General features: G+C 68.2%; 1 protein-coding gene across 1 annotated transcript in view; it reads right to left on the bottom strand.

Moving 5' to 3' along the window:
* Positions 1-5474: 5474 nt before the first annotated feature.
* ADGRB1 (adhesion G protein-coupled receptor B1) overlaps positions 5475-19055 on the bottom strand; it is a 70313-nt gene continuing 56732 nt past the window's right edge. The window contains exons 25-31 of the mRNA XM_040494624.1: positions 15938-16109; positions 12855-12950; positions 11237-11276; positions 8307-8989; positions 7101-7136; positions 6785-6889; positions 5475-6276 (exon numbers count right to left, since the gene is read on the bottom strand). Coding sequence (XP_040350558.1) covers positions 6079-6276; positions 6785-6889; positions 7101-7136; positions 8307-8989; positions 11237-11276; positions 12855-12950; positions 15938-16109 — 1330 coding nt within the window. The 3' untranslated portion in view covers positions 5475-6078. The remainder of the gene's footprint in view (positions 6277-6784; positions 6890-7100; positions 7137-8306; positions 8990-11236; positions 11277-12854; positions 12951-15937; positions 16110-19055) is intronic.

The following is a 19055-nucleotide window of genomic DNA, read 5'->3' as shown; positions in this document are numbered from 1 at the left end:
TCTCTGTGCCTCCGGTTGCTCTTCTGCCAGGGGGGATGAGAATAGTAGCCCCTGCCCCAGGGGGTCTGCCCTTCCCCGCTGCCAGCAGCTTGACTCGTCGTTCTGTGATGCCCTGGTCCTCCCTGAGGTCCACCTGCTCTGTGAGCCTCTGGCAGGAGCCCCCTCTCCTGCCGCCCCTGCAGCCCGGCAGCTCCCTGCCCTGGCGGTATGCTTCCGTTCCTCAGCCTGGCCCTCGGCCTGGCCTTCACCGTCCCCTCTCCCTATCCTGCCCACTTGGCTTACTCCACTGCCCACCCCCCCCCCACACACACACACCTTGCCATATCCCCGGGCGTGGGTGAAAGTGGCCTGCACACCCTCCCCAGCGTGGTCCTGGGGGGCTCCTTCCCCAGCGGCCCTCCCCGCTGTCAGAGGACAAGATCTCATGTGCGTGCCAGAGGGAGGGGGGACCGGACCCCCACACCAAAACCTGAGGCAAGACCCATGGTGGCTCTAGGGAGACAGGGAGCCACGGGTGGGGTGGGGGCGGGCGGCTCCAGAAGGTGAGGCCAGGAGAGGACATGGCAGCCATGGGCAGAGACTTCGGGGGCCAGGATGGTGGGGGGGGGGGGAGCTTCCAGTGCGACCCAGGCAGCGGTGCAGGCCTCAGCCGTGTGACCCTGGCCACACCTGCCCCCTAGTGACTTGTTGGTGTTCCGGGGGAGGCCAGAGTCCATTGTGGCCCCTGGGATTCCCCAGGGGTAGGGCCTGAGAGCAGAGTGTCCCTCCCCAGCAGAGAGGCCCCTGCCCGGCTCTCAAGCCGTCTGCAGCCTCCAGCCTGGGGTCTGTCTGCCTCCCCGGGTGCCCACCTCCCACCCCGATGACCTCCAGGCTCAGCCTAGCTCCCCACCCTCCTCCCCACCGCCAGAAGCCTTGGGGGATGGTGTCCCTGCTCTGGCTCTCAGGGCACCGTCACCGGGCCGTGTCCCCTCCTCTCGTCCACCACAACTCCATCCCCCCTCTTTCCTGTCCTGGCCCCCCTCGCCGCTCTCCCCTCCCCCCCCATCCATCCGGGAGGTTAAGTCCCTTTTAGAGGGACCGGGCTGGAGCCTGTCAGCTGCCTCCCCTCTGAGGATCCGGGAACCCTGAGCCTGGAAAGGACAGGAGAGGACAGGTGGGGCACAGGCTGGTGAAGGAGGCACACCAGCGAGGGGACAGGCCCCCTGAGGTCACAGGCAGCCGAAGTGTCCCAGAACCAGGCCACTGCACCCACCGCTGCCTCCCAAGGAGCTCCCCGTGATGGAGAGAGAGAGGGGTGCCGCTGGTGGGGGTGCTGCCTCCTGCCTCCTCCCGACTCCCCTTCCTGGGCAGGATCCATATGGTGTTCCCAGAGAGCCATATTGAGTCCAACAACACCTCCTCTGCCTTCCTGGGACGGCTGGGGACGCCTGCGCCCTGCAACTGGCCCAAGCAGGGCTCTAGGCCGCCCCCCGCCACCGTCTCCAGTCGGGGTACCCGCTGGCTGGGACGCCAAGGGGAGAGCCGGCCGACAGCCCACCCACCCTACCTTCCTCAGGGGGCCCTGCACTTCCGTCTTCGGAGATTTGGGGGAGGGGTCTGAATGTGATTGTCCTAAGATCCCACGCACGTAAAGGGAAGTTTCTGGATGAGCAGATCTTCGATTCCGTGATTGTAACTGCTCACACCCCAGTACTCTTTGTCCAAGGAGCTGTGCTCTACAGGGGCCCCCCAGGACCCCTGCCCCGTGCCCTGACCGCTCTGGGGGGAGACCCCTGGGGCCCCGGGCTGAGGGCTGGCTGCGGTGGGAGGGAAAATTCTGGAGCAGCACAGCTGGGAGGCTGACGTGAGCAGTGACTGTCTCAGGGCTTCCGGCTCTGCCAGATCCTTATTTGGAGGTGGTTCCGCCGGAGTGACTGGCACATTCCCGAGCTATTCAGAGACACCCTTCCCCTCCTGGTTATTTTTAGGCCCTAAGAGAAGTACTTGGGGAGCCCGCTGCTCCCCGCCTCAAGAGGTTACAGGGCCACAGACTGCTGGCCTTGGAAGGGATCTGTCACCCGATCCTGCTGCCACAGTGCCAGAGGGGAAACCGAGGCCCAGAGGGGCGGGGCTCGTCCAAGGTCAAGGCCTTCTGCCCCTAGCCGGCCCACCTTTGGGCCCCTCTGTGGACCGTTCTGAGCAGACCTGGCCAGGACCGTGGGACACCCCCGTGCGGAGAGGTGCACCAGGCGGGGACCCCCACTCCACAGGAGGTCTGAGAACTCCCTTGGTCACTGGCAGTAGTGGGCACACTGGTGACACAGGCAGAGGCCCGTGTGACCCCTCCCGGCCCTGACCGGTGTGCCAGCCCTTCCGTCCAGGGCCTCGGCGTCCTCCCCAGGGGGCGGACACTCCTCAGGATGAGCCCAGACACCTGCAGGGGTCTGGGGGGGGGGCGGTAGCAAGGGACCCCAGATTTTACATCTGTCAGAAAGGGCTGCCGGTAACCTCCCAGGGCAGTAGGATGGCCACCAGGGGTGGGTGGCGGTTTCTGGACTTTTGAGGTGGGACACCAGCTGCCTTGTCACCCCAGGGGAGCCACACAGGTCCCGTGTTCCCCAGACATAGCCTGGAGGCTCCAGGAGGAACTGGGGGTGGGTGGAGCAGGCCCAGGAAGGGCACTCCCCGCTGGTGGAAGGTTCTGGAACAGTCCTGGGGCATGAGGCCCACCGTGGATTTGCTCCTCTGTGGAGGCAAAAGCCGGTGTCAGGTGCGGGGCCAGGGGAGGTGACGGGAGCCTGGAGGCGGGCCCTTCATCTTGGCTGAGGCCAGGAGGGGCCGGAAGGTGTTGCGCGGCGGCCGGCATGGCAGTGGGAGGCTGGCCTGGAAGAGGGCCTTCCAGATAGTGGGGGGCTCGCTGCTGGTGGGGGCCAGCTGGGGGCTGGGCCCGGGGGCGGTTGTGAAGGCTTTTCCAGGGAGGGTCTCCCCCTGCCCAGGGGCAGGGCGTCTCCACCGGGCGAGCAGGGACTGCTTGGGCTTCCCTCCGGGCTCGGCCCGGCCCTGCTGGCCTTGGTGACAGGAGGACATCGGGTGAGGAGGACCTGGGTGTTAGGAGTGTGTGGCCTGGAGGAGGCTGCCTCCAGTTTGCCCTACCCCCCTTCCCCCCGGGGGACTCAGGCTCTGGTCTTTGTCCTCGGGGAGCCTCCTTCCTACCCTTCTGTGCCTCCATCTGCCAGATGCCCCCCCCCCCCCCCAGCACTACCACCAGCCACACGGATCATCGCCACCGTCAGAGCCACCGCCAGCACCGCCAGAGGAGCTCTGGCCGCACGTGCTCCCGCCCCTGAGGGTGACCACCGCCATCCTGGGCGCCACCCCTAGGCCACGATGCACTGCAGGCAAAAGGGGGCAGCGGAGGCATTCTCCGAGCGCCTGTGGCGGGGTGGCACTTGGACAGAGGCGCCCGGACAGTGAAGGAAACATCTCTCTGGTGGCCCGATCACCTCTGGAAAGGAGTGCTTCTGGCCGTGGGAACAGCACGGGGAGCCTCCCGGCTGCCACTGGGTGGCCTGCCAGGGATGAGGGCTGGGAGACCTGGGCTCACTACCTGGCACGCGGACCCCTCCCCGGTCCCTGAGGCAAGAGCGCAGCAGCTGCGGCAGGCCCCCCACGGAAGGGGACGGAGGCGGACCCACGCAAGGCCCAGGGGTTTCCATGAGTCTGGGGGGGGGGGGGCACATCCCCGGCGGGCTTCCTGCACCGAGGCCTGGAGAGAGGACAGCCATTTCTGCGACCAGTCACTGTGCCAGGTGGCCGTGCAGCACGGAACAGCCGTGAACGTGGGGCCCGGGGCAGAACAGGGAACGGGTCTTCTCCTGGAAGGACACAGCCTTCTTGGAGGGAGCCGGGACGGGGGACCTGGGTCCGCTGACCCTGAGCCCCCGGGTTACTGCCATCGCATGCAGGGAGCGTGTGGCTTGGGTCCATCTTGCTTTGCTGTTTCTCCCAGCTTTTCTGTTGCACAAGCGAGCAGCACAGGGGAGGGCAGGTCACCGGCCGGACCCTGCCCGGGTCACACCACGAAGGCAGTGGTAAACCCTGTGCTCTGTGCGCCGTCCCCCAGGAGCGTGGCGGGGGGCTCAGGGCTTTCTGCACCAGGACCCCCTTCCTGGGGGTGCTCCGGCTTCCTTCTGGGGAAGGATGGATGAGGAAGGCAGCCAGTGGCCGCCCTCGTCCGAACCGCCCCCCGCCCCAGGCCAGATGCGCTCGGAGTTGGAGGCTTCTCTGTGTCGGGAGAGCCTGGGCGCACCCAGTGTTCGAACCAACCTTAAGCCTCAGCGGGGGAGGTTTGGCTGCCACATCGCACCCACAAGAGTTGGCTTTTTGAAGTGTCCAGACCGTGGCTGAGAGGCTGGTTCCCGCGGACGTGCGGGCCCGTGCCAGGGCGCTTGTGGCCACGCATTCCCCAGCCCCTCACAGCCATGCCTGGTCACCACCGGTCCCTCTCCCTCCTCAGTCACTTGTGGCCGTGACCCTAGGGGGTCGTGACAAGTGGTGGGTGGGGCGCCGTGAGACCCGTGCCAGCAGCTCCCCCACTTTTCGGGGGGTTTGGCATTTTTTCATCTTGAATGATGCGTTTGGGGGGCCATAATCCGGGGCGCTGGGACCCGCAAACAGACCACTTGCACACCCCTTGTTTGGGCCAGTGGTCACTGTCTGCCGCCTCCCGGGGTCCAGCGGGGTCTGGGGGTCTGCCCCCAGGGTGGGAAGCGCAGCCTGGTGGGGAGAGCCTGGCTCATGGCCCCTCCCAGCCTCGCACCTGCCAGCCTGGCTCCCAGTGGAGGCGCAGGCTGCCCCCTGCTGGAAATACAGAGGAGAGGCAGGACCCCGCATTTCCCCTGGAGAGACAAGCTTCTCAAGCTGTGTGCCCTGGGCCTAGGTGGGGGGTGGCAGAGGGCGGGGCAGGATGGAGAAGGGGGCACGGCTCTGGGTGTGTCCACATTTGTTCCTCACACCTGCCCCAGGACAAAGGGGAAGGTTCGGGGGACACAGGTGATGCAGAGGGCAGGGGTCCTGGAGGAGACAGTGGACACACCAAGGCCAGGCGGGAGGGGCCTTCCTCCTCCCCCCCCCCCCCACCACATCCTCTGCCCCTGCATTTCTTTGCAGTCTTGGATTGTCCCTCCAGCCATGACTCAGGGCGCAGGGAAGTCACACGCCAAGCCCCGTGGGTCTAAAAGTCTGCGGGCAGGGGAGCAAGGGAGCCCAGCATCCGAGGGTCCCCCTCGGTTCCTTCACGGCATCCCCGGGGACCACGTGACTGCTGGCCTGGGGACCGACGCCCACACACGGTGAGCTCCTGACACCCAGGCAGGGTACGAGGCGGGAGTGGAGGCCAGGTGCCCACCAGGCCTGCCCCACCCTTCTGACCCGGATGGAGGGACCAAGGCGGCCTCGGGGCTCGTGCCGCACAGAGAAGGCCCACACAGAGGGGATGTGGGTTTTTAATTCTTTTTATTGAAGAAAAGAAAAGGAGAGAAAAAATAGATTCCCCACCCCTGCTTCTTCCCGGAGTGGGCTTCTAGTCCTGCCCCTGGGGTCAGCACAGGTGGGAGAGAGGGCTCTCCACCTGGGTCTGGGGAGGGGCCCCGGGCCCTGGAAAGGTGGGGGGGGGGCTGGCTGCTTCCCGAGGGGTAGGGGTGTCTAAAAAATGGTGCCAGGCCAGCTGGGCCAAGCAGGCTGGTCCTCTGCCGCGGCAGCTCAGGCAGGTGTCCTGGGGATGCTGGCCGCACCCGCCCCGCCACTGTCCGCGGCCGCCCGCCCGCCTGCCCGCCGGCGCCGGGCTCGAGGAGGGCAGAGTCTGAGGCACCTTCCGGCCTCTGGAGCCCTGTGCCCACCCGGGGCCGCCGGGGCCTCCTGTCCCCTCTGGCTCTGGTCCCAGCGCCGCGGGCCTCCGCCCGGCCGCCGTCCGAGCGCCCTGAGGCCGGGGCGCGGGCCTGGCCCGCAGCCCGGGAGCGTGTCTGTGCCCGTCCTGCGGCGGGAGCGGGCGGAGCAGGGTGTTCCTCCTCGGGGCCCGGTGCGTGGCCGCCGCCCACCCGCTCAGACCTCGGTCTGGAGGTCGATGATGTCCTGGCCCACCAGCGGGATCGTGGCGCCCGACTTCTCCCACTCGACGCTCCGCAGCTCCAGCGGTGAGGGCGGCAGCGGCTCCAGCTCCTTCTTCACCCACGCGGGCGTCCCGTGGGCCTTCCGAAGGCTCTCCCAGGGCCGCTTGTTCGGTGTCTGCTGCTTTTCCGGCTGCTGGCCGGCGGGCGGGGAGGGGGGCAGGGGCCGAGAGGGAGGCCACGGGGCAGGAGCGGAGGAGGGGAGGAGAGAACGCACACGGGAACCAAACAGAGAGGAAGGGACCTGAGCGGGCGGAGATGCGGGCTGCAGGCCCCCCCCCCCCTCCCGGGGCCGAGCGGGAGCGGAGCGCTTCCCGCCGGCCGCCGTGGGGACCCCGCCTGCCCGGCACCCCTCCCTTGGCTGTTGCCTTCCTTGGCAGAAGCCAGACCCCCCGTGCACCGCCCCGTGCACCCCTCCGGACGGGGCTGGGCGTGGGGCGGGTCCCCGGGAAGGCCGGTGTGCGGGGCTCTGGCGAGCGCTGCGTCGGGCCAGTCTTCGGGAAAAGTTGAAGCGAGGGGAAGGAGCGCGTAGGGACTTCAACCAAGGGCTCTCCCTCTGCCGGCCCCGCCCCAGGGCCCCGCCCAGAGCCCCGCCCCACCACCCCGCCGGCAGCCCCAAGGCCCCGCCCCGTCCCCCAGACCTTGCTTTCTGGGCCCAGCACCTCCTTGTCCTTCTCCGCGTGCTGCAGCTTCCGGTTCAGGTCCTGGAACATGTCCTGGTGCCGCTTCCGGGTGTGCATGATTTTCTGCGGGGCGGGAGGGGCCGGGCATCCTGAGCCTGGAAAGGAGCCGCCCTGCCTGGCCGGGGTCCTCCCCCCCCCCCCCCCCCCGCCCCCGGGGGGGCGCCCGCCGGCCGGCCCCCGCCCCCCCCCCCCCCCCCCGCCCCCCGCCCCCGGGGCTCTGAGCACCTCCGGCTCCGGGTGTTTGGGGAAGGGGACACCAGGAGGTGGGACCCACCTCAAAGTCCAGTTCTGCATACCGCGACTTCCGCCGCTGTGGGGAGAAGGGGGTTGTGCGCATTTGCAAGCAGTCGCCCCAAACCTCCCAGACCACAAGTCCAGGCCTCTCCTCGCCTGAGACAGGGGGAGACTGGGGACCCCCTCACCCCATGGCTACTCGGGTTCTCCACCAAGCTGGGGAACATGCCTCTGACTGCCCTATAGTTGGCAGCGCCCAGGCCGCTTGTAGGCCCCGCCCTTTCCCCCGGGGACAGCGGGGGCCCAGCCCGAGGGCTCTGGCGGAAGAGGGTGGGCAGAGGGGGCGCCCGCTGAGCCAAGGGGAATAGAAGCCCGAGGCCCCAGACAGCAGTGACAGTCACACGACCGCCTGGGGCTCCGGTATTGCAGCTCCAGAATGGGGGTAAGCCTGCAGATGCTTTTCATCACGTTCTGTCCCAGACCGTCCCCAGGGCCATCTCCCGCTTCGAGAGACAGAGGACAAGGGTGATGCAGAGGGCAGGGGTCCTGGAGGAGACTGTGGGCACACCAAGGCCAGACGGAAGAGCAGGGCAATGCCTCCACATTCTCTGCCCCTGCCTTTCTTCACCGTCTTAGATTGTCCTCCGGCACTGGCCAGTGACGAGGAGACGAGAACTGGACGCAGGGCGGGTGGCACGGCTGGGGGACCACAGGGAACCGGGGCCTGGGGCTGCTTAACCAGAGGCAGTGAGCCAGGAGGTGGGGGAGTGGCCTGGGGAGGGCGGGGGGGTCCCTGGGGGTGCTAGGCAATGCTCCCCCCAACGCACTCCGAGCCCCATGCCGGACAGGCTGAGTGTGGTCACTTCCAGGCTTCAGGCTGACCTAAGGAGGGACTTGCTGCCGTGACCGCCCGACCACAGAATGGACTAGACTGCAGCCAGCCCAAGTCCAGCTGGGTGGGCCCCACTGCAATGGCACAGCCCCCCGTCACCAGGGCCCAGCAGGGCCAGGGGCAGCGTGGCCAGAGAACAGGGTGAGGGCAGGCCCTGCCAGGAACCAGCTCTCCGGCGTAGGCCTGTCCCCACTCTTGCCAGGGGACCCCTTCCGGCAGGAGTGAGGCCAGGATGCCGGCCTCCGGCCTTCCCAGGCCTGGCCTACCTAACGCTGGCTGCAGCCCAAACCAGCAGCGCCCACAGCACCCCTGCCCCGCCCCCCCCCCCCCCCGGGCCCCTTGGGCGGCCCTCACCTCCAGGGAGCTCACGGACAAGGTGGAGACATTCTCGTTCCTGGTCCCGGTCCCCGAGCTGGGCCCTGGGTGGGCAGCGGGCTCCCCGGGCTCCCCCAGGCTGGGGGGCGCTGGCTCCAGGGTGGGTGGCGGGGGTGGTGGGGGCGGGGGCGGTGGGGGCTGGGCAGGGGGTGCCTCCGGGGGCCCACCCCCTGGGGGCTGGCGGGAGGGTGGGCTGCGGGCGGGGAGGCCCGTGTCAGGTGCCATGTTGAGGTGGATGAGGCGGGTCTGGGGCATCTGATCGATGTGGATGCTGTGCTTGGGCTCCTCCTGGGGCTTGGGCCGCAGCGTGGCTGTGGCCGTTGGCAGGATTACATAGCTGGTGTCCAGGGCCTTCTCCTGGGCCCGGCTCAGCTCCGAGTCCAGCTTCTTGAAGATGTCCCCGTCCCCGGCAAAGGAGGACTTGGGCGCCCTGTCCTTCTTGAGGGTCAGTGAGTGGTTGGGGAAGTCGGGCAGGGGGCCGCCCGGGCAGCGGGGCGAGCCGTGCAGGTGCAGTTTGGACACGTTGGCCGGCAGGCTGTTGAAGTTGGCGGGGGGCGCCTTGGCATGGGCCAGCTTCAGCTTCTCCTCCTCGGGCAGCGACGGCCGCTTGAGCGTGCCCGTGATCGTGGCCGTGCGGCAGGCTGCGATGTCCTTGTTCAGCACTGTGGGGACAGGTGAGGGGGTCAGCGCGGCCTCGGGGATGCCTCGGACGGTCTCGACCCGGCGCGCCCCTGACTTGTGTTTGGTGCTGCTGCAGCTGGGAGTCCTTGGCGTTTTCAAGCAGGCTGGAACACGGGGTGCTCCTGTCTGCTCCCGCAGACAAGAGGACAAATGGCCGCCCCTCCCAGCAGCTGAGCGGGCCCCTGTCGGCCCTGGAGCCAGCCTGCACTTCTCGGAAGTTCAGGGACACACTCCTCATCGCTCCTGCGGCGCGGGGCCCTGTATGCCTAGCCCGCTTCTGTGTGGCTGCAGTGGGTGGGGGCGGGCCACCGCGACCTCCGACCCGGGCTCCAGCTGGCCCACCACCTGCCTTGCTCTTACCCGTCAATCCAGCCTCACTGGCCCATGGAGACCCCAAAGCGGCCAGGCCCACGCGGGGCCCGTCCACGGGAAGCCCGCTGTGAACGCGGGAGCGCTTTCCCTGCTGGCTGGCGGGCACCCAGCCACACCTTCGTCCAGCCCCCAAACGCTCACAGCTCCTGTCAGTGGCTTCCTGTGCCACCCCACCGGCACCCGCCCTCCGAGCGGACGGTCACCCGCCAGTCCCCGGTACTCTCCCTCCTCTCTGGCAGAGCTTCCTTCTGTTCTGGCCCCTTCTCTTCTCCGGCCTCCATACGCCGACCCCCTGCGCCCATGTCTGCAACCGTCCCCCGCTCCAGGTCGACCAACAGGGGACCTGCCGTCTCGCCCGCCAAACCTGTGCCCCTCCGGGGTCCCCCCTGCAGAGATAGCCCCGTCCACCTCACAGCGGGCCATCGCCCGGACAGAGCTGGGCACCTCTCCTGCAGAAATCTGGCTGCGGGGCCCCTGTGTGCTCGGCTCCAAATCCAGACTCCTTCTAGGCCCCCAGCCCCCCACCCCCCGGGCCCCCCCCCCCCCGTGTTTTTGTGCCCCCCCCCCCCCCCCCCCCCCCCGCCGCCCTCCGCCATGCTTCCAGTCGCTAGCTGCCTGAGAGATCACGGGCCAGGCTGTGCCATCTTACCGATGAGGAAGAAGTGGGGGCCTCGGAGGCCAGTACCACCCAAAGGGGGCTGGGCCCGAGCCTCCAAAAGCCCTCAAGTCTTGGGGTCACCTCTCAGGGAGGCTGCCTAGACTACACGAGACCAAGGTGGGAAGTGAAAGACCATTCTGTCCAGTTCCCACTCAGCCCAACCAGAGGTCACCTCCTCCAGGAAGCTCTCCCGGGGGCCACCGGGCAGCAGCTGACACTCCCAATCTGGGGCTGTCTCGACCCCCGCCCCCATGGCTATCTCTGGAGAAGACGCTCCTCAAAAGTATCTGACAGACCAAGGCAGTGCGACCGGCTGGTCCACCGCTCTGAACGGCATTGCCTGTCACTGCCGGGACCCGGCTCTCAAAACGACGACGTTAAAGCGGTTTCCTTTCATTGGGCAGCTGATTCCCCTTTTCCCCTTGCTTCCAGGAAACTCAGCATTACTCTAGGGCCCAGGGTTGGCTCCTCCGCCCTGCTTTCCTCCTGCTCCCACTGATGTCCCCCCAGAAGGCTCGGCCAACCCTCCGCCATGGCTGGATGGAAGATGAAGACGCGAGGACAACACAGAACGCGGGCCCTGGAGGGACGCAGGCAGGGGCGGGTGACGAGGTGGGTGACAGGTGGAAGCGGGGTGGCTCCAGTGTCTCACAGCTGGTGCAGCCTCCCCGCCCCTACAGAGAGAGCGGAGACCGAAGACCAGAAGTGTCGGAGGTGGCGGAGGCGGGGGGCACAGGGCTTCTTGTTCAGGGGCTCGGCGGGGAGAGGACAGGGCCAGGCCCAGGGCAGCGGGCCCCAGGGGTTCGCTCCAGTGCTAAGAATCCCGCCAGCACGCATCAGCCTGGTGAGCCCAAGCTCCCGGACAGCTTTCTGGCAGTTTCTTCTGCCCTCGACCCACAGGCCCTGCCTGCTGCAGCCTCAGGGCAGTGGGTGGGGAGGCGCAAAACTGGCTGTGCCACCAAGGTTGGGGCGGGCCAGGCCCCGGAGGAAGGCCCGTGTCTGCCTGTACAGACCAGGCTTCCGGGCAGTGGCCCCTCCATCTGGGCGGATGTGACCCAACCTCACGGCACGGGCTGTGGCGGGCAGCGGTGGGATGAGGGCAGACGGATGGACAGACAGACGCACACACAGAGAAAAGAAAAAGAAGCAAGTAGCCCGGGCGAGGGCCACCTGTCGCTCTCACCTGGCAGGCGCTCACCTGATCTACAGGCCAGATCCACGTCCTTCTCGAAGTCGGTCTGCAAGACACAGGCGGGGCGGGGTGAGGCCCCGGGCCGAGCGGGAGCCGCACCTCGAGGGGTGTGCGTGTGCGCACGCGTGTGCCCGCCACGGAGCGCCAGGAGGGCTACAAGGTCACGGCCGGGGGGCTCCGGGCTCAGAGAACCCCCGGCGGGCGGCCCCGCCCCTGCGTACTCCGTGTGCGTGCGCGCGTGTGCGCGTGCGTGCGTGCGCGCGCCTGCCAGGACGTTTGTGGATGAGCTGGGAAGGCCGGTCCCACTGCAGCTCAGTCGTGCTCCTGTCCCCCCCGGCTCTGTCTCCCCCGGCCCCCGGCCCCTGGGACTCCAGCACAAAGACCAGAACCTCTGCCAGGGCCTCATGTCCCTTCCGGGGGGCAGGGCACGCAAAGGGTGTCACGCCAGAGCCCCCGGGGCCGCCGCCTGCTGATGTGCAGGGCGTGGGGGGCTCCGCCCCCGTCATCTGCGTGGTCCTCCCCACAGCCCCCGGGGGTGAGGAAACAAGAGGCCAGCCGACCAGATAGGTGGAACGGGTTCAGGCACAGATGTCCGGTGCCAGGGTGAGGCCAGCTGTCCCCTGAGCGGTGGCTGAGATCCCCGCTGCGACACCTGCCCCACCCCAGCCCAGGAGCTCGGTGGACTGGGAAACCCGGCTCGGGCCACCCCAGGCTGTGGCGTGGCCTTCTCCAGGGGCCGTAGGGCTGGGTCCTAATCCCAAACCTGGAGGCTCCTTCTCTGCAAACCAGAGGTCGGGTCGGTGGGAAGACTACAGAATCTGAGGGGAGAAGTGGGGCCCGGAGCGGTATCGGGGGCCCCTGCCCACGACCATGAGGGTACAAGCCTCCTCCCGGTGCCGGCCGCTGGCATCTGCTGAGGTCCCGGCTGCGAGCCTCGCAGCCGCCACGAGGTGGCTCGGCGCCCGAGGACTGAGTGAGCAGCTCCCGGCTGCCAGGCTCACTGCATACCGGGGGGGCACCCAGCAGGCAGCAGGCGGCGAGTGACAGCCTGGAGAATTCACCCAGGGCGCTGCCAGGACCTGAACGGGAGGAGGCCTGATGGCACAGGTGGGGGCGGGGGTCAGGGAGGGCTCCCTGGAGGTGATGTCTCAGCAGACACCCGCGAGGTGGGCAGGCGGGGTGGGCAGTACCTGGACCCGAACGGCACGTGTGATGCCGGAGGGCCTGAGTGGACCCGGCTGGGGACAAGGCCACGTGGGGTGGAGGGTGAGTGGACAGGTCAGGGCTGGTCCGCCCCACGGAGGCTGAGTGAGCCAACGTCCCACCCCGGCTGAGCTGGAGAACAACGAAGGGGGCACGGGAGGTGCAGAGATGGGGGCGCCGCAGCGGAGGCGAGGGCACTGTGGCACCGGGGGTGGGCACGGGCCGGTGGCAGCCTCGCCCAGACGCGTCATCTGGGCCCTGCCCGTCCCCAGACCCCGGACCAGGGATTTCACCTTGGTGAGCCCCAGTCTCCCCAGTGTTGGACTGGGCTCGGAGCTCTTCCTCAGGGGCCGCTGGAGCCTAGAGCAGCTCCGAGCAGGGCGAGGAGACACCGCCGGGGGCACCGCGCGCTGAGCCCTACCATGAGCTGGGCATGGCCGTTCTGGAAGGAGCCCCCCGAGTCCCCGTTGCCCTCCTCCTGGCGGTCCACCACGCGACACTTCACGGCGTCCTGGACCTGGCGAGAGAGAGCAGAGCGGTCAGCGGCAGCCCTAGACCGCTCGCCCGGCAGGGTGGCGGGAAGTCAAGGGCAAGGACCGCGGGGCGGCCCCTCCGTGAGGGCGGCCTGCGTGCCGGGGCCCTGCCTCCCTTCCCGTCTCTGAGATTCTCTCCGTGCCCTTTGGGGCATGGAAATTCCAAACTCAGAGAGTTCCAGGCCTGCTGAGGACGCGCTGCAGCCCTCCGGGCCGGAGTGTGTCCGTGAGATCCGGCCGTCAGGCTGAGGAGGGGCCTGGAGTCCACACCCTGTGCCGAGTGACCACAGCCTCCGCTGACCCCACTGCCCTGGAGGCGCTCCGCCCGGGCTCCACGAGGGCCCTGGGACAGCGCGTCTGTGGTGGCGGCGGGTCCCAAGCTGCGTCACTAACAGCACGCTCCACTGAAGGGGATCTCACCCATTATGGCCATGGACTCTTCAGAAGGGCGGGGATGGCGGCTCTGGGCCAGAGGCCACCCAGGCAGCCGGCACAGAACGCTAGAGGAGACCTGCTTCTGCAGGGAGGTGCTGGTCCGTGAGCGTGAGGAGCAAAGGCCGCACCTTCACCCGCGGCTGGGGCAGCAGCCAGCAGAGCCCCCCTCGGGGAGCGGACGCTGTGGGGCCATGATGCGCAAAGGGAGTAGGTGAAGGCACGGGAACGGTGAAAGCGCAGAGGGCTTCCTGGAGGAGGTACCTGGAGTGAGGTGGGCAGCTCTGGGAGGAGGGGGCGCTGAGGCTGGGGCTCCTGGCTCCCAGACCCAGCACAGACCCGCGGACCCGCCCCCACTCACTCCAGGTGCTGAGCCCAGGGCGCCCGATGCTCCACGGCTGGTCGGCGGTGGTGCTGGGGTCTCGCCGGCCTCAGGGCCACTGCCTGGGCCTCCCCTGGCAGGTGCACCTTCTTCCATCCTTGTGACTCACTGAGCCACGTGGCAGACATCTCTAAGCACCTACTGTGCGCCCAGCGCAGGCAGGCCACGGGCCAGGAGACACTGGCACAGAGAGCAGATGTTCTCCCGGAGGGCCTCGCGGCCCCTCCTCCAGGTAGGCCATCCGGCCAGCCTCATCCCCCTGCTGCCCTCAGGAGACTCACGACCACGTTGCTCATCCACCTGCCAAATGTTCCATGCCCTCCCCACAGAGGCCCGACTTTCCCCTGGTGGCAGGGTCCCTGTAGCATGGGCCCTGCAGGTGGGACCCAGGAGGTCACAGAGAGCTTGTGGGGAAGTCCAACCATCCTAGGAAATCATGTGTCTTCAGGGGTGCCTGACTGTCCCCCAGAGCAGGCCCCTGAGGCAGACATCCCTGCTCTCCACCTGGCAGCCTGTGCCGGGTCCCTGGAGAACCTCCTCTTTGGGTCAGGTGGGCCTGCAGAACGCACCTTCTGTTTTCCAGTTTCTACCTTCTCTCCTTTGCAGGACACAGGCTCCGTTTTATCCGGTCACTGAGCTTCTCCGCTTCTGTTCTCATGCTTTGAATTCCCACAAGCTCCCTTTCTGTTCTTTTTGGGTAGCCTGCTGTTCTTGTTTCACAGAAGCCGGGCAGCTGAGGGCCAAGGGCGTGAGCTTAGAGCCCGGTCAGTGACATGTGCGCACACCCCACCGAGGCGACCACCCCTGTGCTGGCCTTGAGCCGCCCCATCCACAGAAGATGGAGTAACGAGCAGTGAGAATTGCTAGCACGGATCGGTCACGCCAGAGCCGGGCACGCGTGGCTGCCAGGCTGGGGGCGCGAGCGCTCTCTCTGAGGACGTCGCCTCGGGGCTGTGGAACGGCTTCTTCCTGGGCTGTCTCTGGGGCCCACGGCTGCCTGGATCCGAGACTTGTCCGGCACAGGCTCCCCTCGGGTCCTCAGGATTGCAGAGTGGACACGCGGGACCGGCCAGACGTGGACGTGTGGTGGAGACTGTGGTCGTGGCTTGCCAACAGGGCTGTTCCAACATCAGAAGCTTCGGGTCTTTGTCATCGGTCTTTCCCTGTGGTCGGAGCCCCTGGAGGGGGGTGCTCACCTCTCCCCCAGGCGGTCTGAGGCTGGGGGCCCCAGCTGTCAGGGTGACCAAGGGCCAGCACACAGGTTTACGCACCCCCGTCTCGCCAGGGCGCCCCCAGACCAGGGCCCCAGAGCCCCCACCCGGGGCGGTGGAGCTGCATGTGGGGGAGGTGGGGTGGGGGCTGTGCTGCCAGCCCGGGGCGGGGGCGTCCAGGCTGCTACCTAAGCGGACAACCAGCCATCCACCGCAGACCTTCCCTGGGCATCCGGGGCCCCTGCAGCGCCACTTCTGGAAGCTCTCTGGCCTCAGTGCGCCGGGCCTGCCCCATCGCCAGCTGTAGACCCGGCTTCCTCAGGCAGGCTGAGTTCCTGACCCCCGTCCTTCTCCCCGAACTCCCAGGCTTCACTGCGAAGCCCTTCTCCCGCTTTCTTTGCAATCTGTGCTTTAAAATCGCTTTGCCATCTTTCTAGGAGGTTCTAGGAAGGGGAGGTAATTCTGTGTGTCTGCCCACCCGCTCCGGCCCCTTCAGCCTCTGTGGACATCCCGGCCTCCTCTGGCCTCACGGGGGCACCTCTTCCGCCCACGTCCGGACGCATGTTCTCCACGTGTCCGCCTTCCCGACGCGAGAGCGCGTCACCAGAGCTGTGGCCACCGGGCAGGTGGCCGTCGGGAGAGTTTGGTGAAAGCCTCCTCCTGCTCCCTCTGGAGAGGCCCAGAGACACCGGGCCAGGAGTCTCTGCCGTCGCTGAAAGCTGCTGACGTTTCCGGTGGCTCTCGGTCCCACCGAGGCCAGGAGGACAGGACCTCTCCGGTCTGAGCCGGCGAGGGGCGCAGGGGCGCTTCCAGGAGGGGGCCTTACGCAGACGATGGCCCTCGGCCGCCCCAGCTGTGCCGCGCATCCCCGCCTTATGGAGCGAGGGGGGGGGGGGTCCCGAAGCCGCGCCCCCGCACCCCCCTGCCCTTCCCGCAGGCCGCGCACCTCTCGGCGCAGGATGCAGTGCACCATCACTATGACGAAACCCTCCAGCGAGTCGAAGACAGCGAACAGGATCTGGAAGAGGGCGGAGCGGCGGTCGGTGACGGCGAGCACGGCCGACATCCAGGTCAGCGCCAGCAGCGGCAGCACCACGCAGGAGCTCCACAGCGACGCCCTGCGGACAGCGCAGCGGGGGGGCCGCGTCAGGGCTGCCCCGGCCGCCCTCCCGCCGGGGGGCGCATTCCTGGGGGGCCCTGCTTGGCGCCCCTCTCCCGGGGCTCTCCACCCGCTCCGGTCCTGGTCCTTGAGGAGGCCCGGGCCCTCCTGGGGAGCAGAGTTCTGCCCGGCAACCCGCCCGGAGTCCAAGGGCTCCCAGAGACTCGGGAGGGTGGTCTGCGGGGGGGGCGCGGCCCCCCGCCCTGGGCAGTGGTGAGAGAGGAACTCTCTGGAAGACCCGGGTTCCTAACTGTCCGGGAGGCCACAGGAGGGGAGGTGCACTGGAGGCAGGAGCTGGGGGGCTACAGGGTGGCCATTGTGGGGCGGTGTTTGGCCAGGCCTCTGAGCTCTGGACAGAGAGAAAGAGGACGAGAGAACTACTCCAGGAGATGACAGACAGACAGGGCCAGACAGGGGTGGGGGTGGGGACAGAGACGAGAACAGAGACCCACAGGCACCTCATCGTCTCGGCAGGCCCCGCTCCGCTGGTGCCCCCAGGAGCCCCCCACGGCGGCACCGCCCTCTGCAGCCTGGCACCTCCTGGTACCACTATGGGCCACGCTGTGGCCGCTCGGAGCCTGTCGCATCTTCCGAACGGCGCAGTCACTGTTTCGTAGCCTCGGGGCCTGTCGTGAGGGCACCAGCAGTGGGGCTGGCTCGCATCCGTGTCTGCGAATTGTGCCTGACCCCACCCTCACCGGTGTTACAACTTCCGGGGCTCTGCCCCCATGGGCAGGTGACTGCCTTGCAGGAGCTCCAAGGAGCCTTGGGGCCATGGTCATTCCCACCAGGAGTGGGGGCTGGGGTCCGGGCCACCTGCTCCCCTCCTTATAGGACACCTTCATCAAAAGGATGAGGCAGACGCAGGTGGAGCAAGAGAGGTGCAGGGGCCGCGGGGGTGAGGGGCACGAGGACCCTCAGGCAGGGGTCAGGGCCACCAGGAAGCAGCCGGGGGCACGGGGGCTGTTGGGAGAGAGGCTGGGAGGACCTGGGGTCCGGGCTGGACCTTGCTCACCGGGCGGGGGCAGGAGCCCTCCCCAGAGGTGCACCCTCTCTGCCCCGCGGTGGGGAGCCTGCCACGGGCCCTGCCCGAGCCATCGTCCTCCCCTCTCCAGGCCCGTCTGGGTGGCCTGCACAGAGGACAGGCCTGTCTCCTCCCTGTCTTCTTCCTCCTCCTTTTCCCTCCCCCTCCTCCCCCTCCCTGCTCCAGGACTCAGGTCCCCACGCCAGCCCCAGCCGCAGCCCCATTTCTTCTCCGGGACAGCCCCCCGGCCAGCCGCCCAGTGGCTCGAGCCTGAGCCAGGAATCACCCCGAAGCCCCCACGCTTCTCTCCTGACCACCGCGCGGGCTTCAGACCTAGACCTCACGGACCCGCCTCCCCTCCCCTCCCAGGGTGGGGGACCTGCCGATCCCCGGCCCCCCTCCACCCCCGGGTGCTGAGGCCCCCAGCCGCGGTGCCCGTGCCCACGAGGGGTGCTCTGCCTGCACGAGGGGCACAACCTGAAAAGGCAGGCCCTGCAGGACTGTGCACACACGGCCCGGCTGTCCTCTTCCCTTCCGGCTCTGACCCTCTGCGTCTCCACCGTGGCCGGCAGGGCTCCCTAGTCTCTCTCCTCCCTCCCAAAGCGGACCCTCTCTGGCCACCTTCGGAGCAGGAAGGCAGGGCAGAGCCCCCGGGGCGGGCAGAGGGGCAGTCTCATCCTGCTGTGAGCCATCTTCCCTCGGGCCGGAGCCCTGACATCTACGGCCCGAGGTGGCTGGCAGATGGCCCGGGCTTGGGGACCCTGCCTTAGTGGCATCCCCGCAGCCCCGAGTTCTGCCGGGGCCGCGAGGAGGAGCCCGTGCGGGCCCGGGTGCGATCGGTGGGCAGGAGAGGGGCTGGCGGGGAGACCCGCGGGCAGTGGTACCGCCTGACCCTTCGGAAGGTCAGATGCCCCTGATGCGGAGCCTGGGCTCAGGGTGGGCCGGGCCACTGACCGGAACCTGCTGCGTGACCTAGCAGGGAATGTCCCCCAGGGCTCTTGTGACAGGCCCAGGATGGCACCCTCCACCCGGAAGAGACTGGCGCGTGAAGCAAACAGCGTGTATTCCCGGAGCCTCATCCCTGCCTAGGCCTCCCAACTCGGTTTCTGCCTCAACGGATCCGTCCCGACCTGAACCCGGGTCCCCCCACGGCCAGGAGTGCCCCGCACACTCCCCCGTGCTCGCTCACGGGACACTCCCCCACCCCCCGCACCCATCCACTCACGCACACATGCGCTTACAACACTCAGCGCACAACCCAGACCCCGGCACAGCCACACGTCGATGGCAGGCCGGTGCACAGTGTTCCGACGCTGACCCGGCCCCATCCCGTCCCTGGCCACACGGAGGAGGGGAGCCTGGCGAAGGGCCGGGTGGGGAGGATCCCCAGAGTGGATGGCAGAGGTGACAGAGGTGACAGAAAAAGCTTAAAACAAACAAAATGTGACTCAGAGAGCAGAGCCGGGGGCGGGGGCACTGGCGAGGAGAGGCACTAACGTGGCGTTACTGGCGGCTTCGGAGGCGGTGGCGGCCGCAAACGGGACTCCCCACTCGGCACGTTTGAGGGCGCGCCCAAGGGGGCCCCCGGGCAGCTGACTGCAAGTGAAATGCAAAGGCCGAGACGAGAGCAGACACTGTTCTCACGGAACCAGGGCGGGCAAAGCAGGCACACGGACCGGAGCAGTCCTGCCTGAGCCTTCCTAGGCCGGCCGGGGTCCCGGGAGTGGGCTGGCTTGTCAGGGGGAGGGGGCACCGGGTCCCAGAAATGGGCTGATTGGGATGGGTACCGGGTCCCAGAAGTGCGCTGGTGGTGGAGCGGGGGGGAACCTGGTCCCAGGAGTGGGCTGGCTGGTGGTGGGGGACCGGGTCCTGGAGGGGAAT

Source organism: Herpailurus yagouaroundi, unplaced genomic scaffold, assembly GCF_014898765.1.
Source record: "Herpailurus yagouaroundi ecotype Mexico unplaced genomic scaffold, PumYag 186, whole genome shotgun sequence".
Classification (NCBI taxonomy): Eukaryota; Metazoa; Chordata; class Mammalia; order Carnivora; family Felidae; genus Herpailurus; species Herpailurus yagouaroundi.
The sequence above is the reverse complement of the archived record's forward strand: the minus strand, read 5'-3'. Positions and strand labels throughout refer to the sequence as shown.